This window comes from Elaeis guineensis, chromosome 2, assembly GCF_000442705.2.
Source record: "Elaeis guineensis isolate ETL-2024a chromosome 2, EG11, whole genome shotgun sequence".
In the NCBI taxonomy this organism is placed as follows: Eukaryota; Viridiplantae; Streptophyta; class Magnoliopsida; order Arecales; family Arecaceae; genus Elaeis; species Elaeis guineensis.
This window is the reverse complement of record NC_025994.2, coordinates 113,230,350-113,235,046: the sequence shown is the minus strand read 5'-3', so window position 1 is coordinate 113,235,046 and position 4,697 is coordinate 113,230,350. Positions and strand designations below refer to the sequence as shown.

The 4,697-nt window shown below is 31.0% G+C and overlaps 1 protein-coding gene across 1 annotated transcript in view; it reads left to right on the top strand.

Moving 5' to 3' along the window:
- Positions 1 to 4,415, top strand: part of LOC140855371 (uncharacterized) — a 21,220-nt gene extending 16,805 nt beyond the window's left edge. The window contains exon 3 of the mRNA XM_073251256.1: positions 4,283 to 4,415. Within this exon, the coding sequence (XP_073107357.1) occupies positions 4,283 to 4,415 (133 nt within the window). The remainder of the gene's footprint in view (positions 1 to 4,282) is intronic.
- The last annotated feature ends 282 nt before the right edge of the window (positions 4,416 to 4,697 follow it).

Here is a 4,697-nt window from a genome sequence, read left to right as displayed (position 1 = left end):
ATACATGATTTATGCATGCATGATGAGTTTATAACTTGTTTTGTTATATGTTCTATGAAATGCTTTATTTTGTATTACCTGCTATTTTCTAAATATTGCATTATCATGAAAAACTTATGCTTGATCCGATAAGGAAGTGCAAGTTCTACTTACTGGGCTAGTGTAGCTCATATTCCTTTTGTTTTCTTTTTGAACAGAGAAATAAGGTTAGGATCGGCAAAAAGAATCCAAGCTTGAAGATCGGCATAGCAAGTTGAAAAAATTTGACAACAGAAGTTTAATTATTTTTTTATAATCATGAATTTGTAGTTATTTATAAATGTTGAGATTCGGATTAGTACTTGCTTTTGGATTTAGATGCTCTGAACCCATATTGGTTCGATTATTTGATGAATAATAGAATTGAATCTTTTTATTTGACGGATTTTAGATGATTATAATGAATTGGCTTCGTGTTATCGTGGGCTCCATCCCTCGGTAGCATGGCCGTGTTATGTCCCCGATTTGGGGCGTGACATTTTATGGTATACATACATACATATATACGCATATAGGTATACATACATACATATATACGAATATAGGTATACATACATACATATATACGTATATAGATATACATACATGCATAAATACATATATAGATATACATACGTACATATATACATATTTTGGTATATATATTTATATACATACATATATACATATATCTATACATACATACATATATTCATATATCTATACCTACATACATATATACGTATATAGATACATATATATATACACATACATACATATATACATATATTGATATATATATATATATACACATACATGCATATATACATATATAGATGTATTTATATATACATACATACATATATGGATACATACATACATACATACATACATTCATACATACATACATACATGCATGCATGCATACATCCATACATACATACATACATATATATAGATATATACATATACATATATGTATATACATATATACATATACATATATACATATATACGTGTATATATATATATACATATATACATATAAATATATACATATATAGATATATACATATATACATATAAATATATACATATATAGATATATACATACATATATAGATATATATTTATATATATGTGTATATATGTATGTATATATATATATATATATATATATATATATATATATATATATATATATATATATATATATATATATATATATATCCGTATATACGCGTATATATCCGTATATACGCGTATGTACGTATATACGCGTATGTACATATGTATACATATATACGTATATTTATATATATATAGACACACACACGTGTGCGCGCGCGCGCGCGCGTGCATATATGTATATGTATATAAGTATATGTGTATGTATATATGTATGCATATATGTATATGTATATAGGTATATGTGTATGTATATATAAGGGTATGCTTGTTTAATATTCTAGCGCAAGCGATGCTTGGGTCCCCTGTTTCATGCACATGAAACTTGTGTGCCATATGTGATGCGGCAATCGGATAAGTCACAAGATTGGTGCGATAAATAGGTGGTGGTTGAATATTAAGTTGCCAAACCGGCTGTAATGGCACAAGGAACTTTTCATGTGCATGGGAAATATTTTCCTTTGAATAATGTGCAGCTACTGATAAATTTATGGATTTGCTTGGGCATAGTTCATAATTTGGCAAATTATTTTGGTTCTGTCCTTGAATGATTTTGCTTTATTGATAATGAAGTTCAAGGATTAAAAATTCCGGAGGATATGCTCTATGGGTTGTAATGCTACTGCAGACGCAGTAGTATCGGTCATATTGATTAAGAATTTAAGATTTTTTTTATAATCAAATCTCGTCAAATTTTTGTGACTCTGGCTAGATTGGCTTTTTCAATCAAAGTTATCATGAATGAATCAGAAGATTTAGAAATTAATAGCTAGGATATGAAGAAATATCTTCAATATCAACACTTCTGGTACCATTTTTTCCCTCAAATTATCTTCCTTTGTAACTGCAAAGCTGCTGGTAAGTGGTAATGGTTGTACCACATATGTTGCAAATTGATGATTACACCAGTAACTGATTGAGTTTAAATGCTGGGTGGGAGCCACTTTGCTGAAGTCAGTTTGGATCACTTCTCCCTAAATTAGGCCATGTGGGAACTCACGTCAGCTCTACTTCAGGCCAACCAAATCATGGGCTGAACAGTTTGGATGGCCTGTTATGGGCAAATAAAGAGGCCTGAAGTCACATTCGAGTGTATGGTCTAAACTGAAAACAACTGCTCAATTATATCGTTAAGTCATCCAAAATGATCTGCAGGTTAAACTTGCAGAGAATGTAAACTATGTGACTTAAATTATCTGTAGCTCATACGTTCATCTTTTGCCAAGGAGACTTGGGTGTGTCGGTTGGCAGCCTAAGCCATGGTTCTTGTGCTGTTCAGAGATCCTGGCTTTGAACCTCAAGGGTGGCATTCAAAGAAAAAAGTTACATTTTTGAGTTGTCTTTATCGATTATATTATGAATTGAAAGTCTCAGTTGCTGTGTTGAATTTAGGATTGAGAAATTCATCTGTATTGTGAAATATATCATATCTAGACTAAATTTCAGAGTGGACTCGATCAACATATAATAGGTTTTTAGTTAAACAACTACCATTAAAAGTATTCCTTCTTCAGTACCAATTTGCCGCTCCCATTTCAATTCCTTGTTTCCAGTCCCTTTTCTTTTATGGGACATTGGAATATTTTTTGTTTCATCAGTGAAGAAGCCGATTAATTCCCAGAAAGAATGAACATTTTAGTTTCACTGGTGTGTGTTACTTGATGCACCACGGCACCTTCTATGAATGCAAGTGCTCATGGAAAATATAATCTGTCCAATGTCATTTGAACGCTCACATCATTGATGAACATGTTGCGAACTTTGTATTTTCGAAACCGGTGCAAGGTGGTTTCACATGCTGATTTTACTATGAATCTTAACCCATCATCTTCATGAAGCTCAAACGTGGAGTATCTCGGAAGGATGGAGGTTGTATGATGTTTTATGTGTTTCAAGAGGATAATAGTTCATTCAGAGAGACTCCAACATCCACAATCAATTAGCAGATCTCTTCAAGCAGTATGAGTTTGAAAATTCTTTCTATTTGATGGGTATTGAGAGTTGTCAATGGATTATCTTTCTAAAGTTATGTTTCCTGACCTGCTGAGAATGGTGATGTTATAAATGGAGGATGACTTCAAATAAACTATCATCATGGTTCAGTAGAACTTAAAGGAGATTAAACAGATATGTATAATGATGTCCAAAGATAAAGCCTCATCTGGCTATATAATATTATGTTCTAGCAAGTCTTAAGAAGTGAAAAGCCAAAAAAATATTTTATGTAGATATATTATGAATGTTTGAGATCTTGGATTAACTTAAGAGATCATTCTTTTGTGGGTAAAAAAAATATTTGAGAATATATATTTTTTTAAATATATATTTTTTAGATAATATTTAGAGAGAAAAATAATTTATCTATATTCTTTCAGGCATGAGAAAGTGGTTTTGAAATCTGTTATTCATATTCTTTTGCATTACTATTTTTCTAGATAAGTTACTAAAAATTTATTTATATTTTTCATAACGTTCCTTATACTTTTTAGATTTGAAGAAATTGGATGACTAAGTTATTGGGTATTTAATGTGGAGATATTGAATATAAAGATGGGACATCTTAAGAATAAAATTAAATATCTACTTTACTAGCTGATGGAAAATGATTTAGCTATCTTCTAGGTAGATAAGATTTTTTTTCATTTTATGGGTAAATATTATTCATGAAAAAATAATTTATCCATCTTGAAAAGTGGAAGAAAACGGATAAATTGGTCAATAGAAAAGTTGATGAATTTTTTTATGATATTTATCCACCAAAGAATAGGCCCTAAGAGCTTCATTATCTATAAAAATGATATTCATGATGAAATTTTTCATCCTTCAACTAGGCCTTTAAGCAAGTGTTTCGTTATATATATATATATATATATATATATAAACAAAAACTTGTTCTCAATTATAAAGGTTTCATTGGATAAATTGATGAGTTTCTGCAACTCCTTTTACTTTGATTTTACTCGAGAAAATGCACTAGGGGTCATCTGTAATCCCACAAAAGCTTCTTCCTTGCTAGCTATAGGATTTTTCATGTTGCTAATATTCCAATCTATCTTATCTCTTGCCGTGGTCATAGCAAGGAATCGTTTCACTTGAGATGTAGAAATGGAGTTGCTTTGGAGAGGAAAGGGCAGAGGATGGTATCCCATGCAAATACGTGGTCTAAGCATGTGGACTTGCACGACTTTTCAAGTTTGTGCTTTAACTAATGAGAAAAATTAGCAAATTGTTGTCTGAATTTATTGAGATGTATCAATAATCTAGGCTAATACGCATGTACATTTGTGCCATTACCTAGGAGCAACATTTTGCTGCTATATGTAACCTGTTCCCTGGGTTGTCACAAACTTCAAACTACTCTGTAGCTAAATATAAACGAAATTTCTTTGGTCGTCGCAGTGGAAGTAGGCACACAACTTTATGCACCTGTATGATTCTGTCAAAGAATTGAAATGCCGAAACGATTATCTACTTAACTAAGAATTACCATA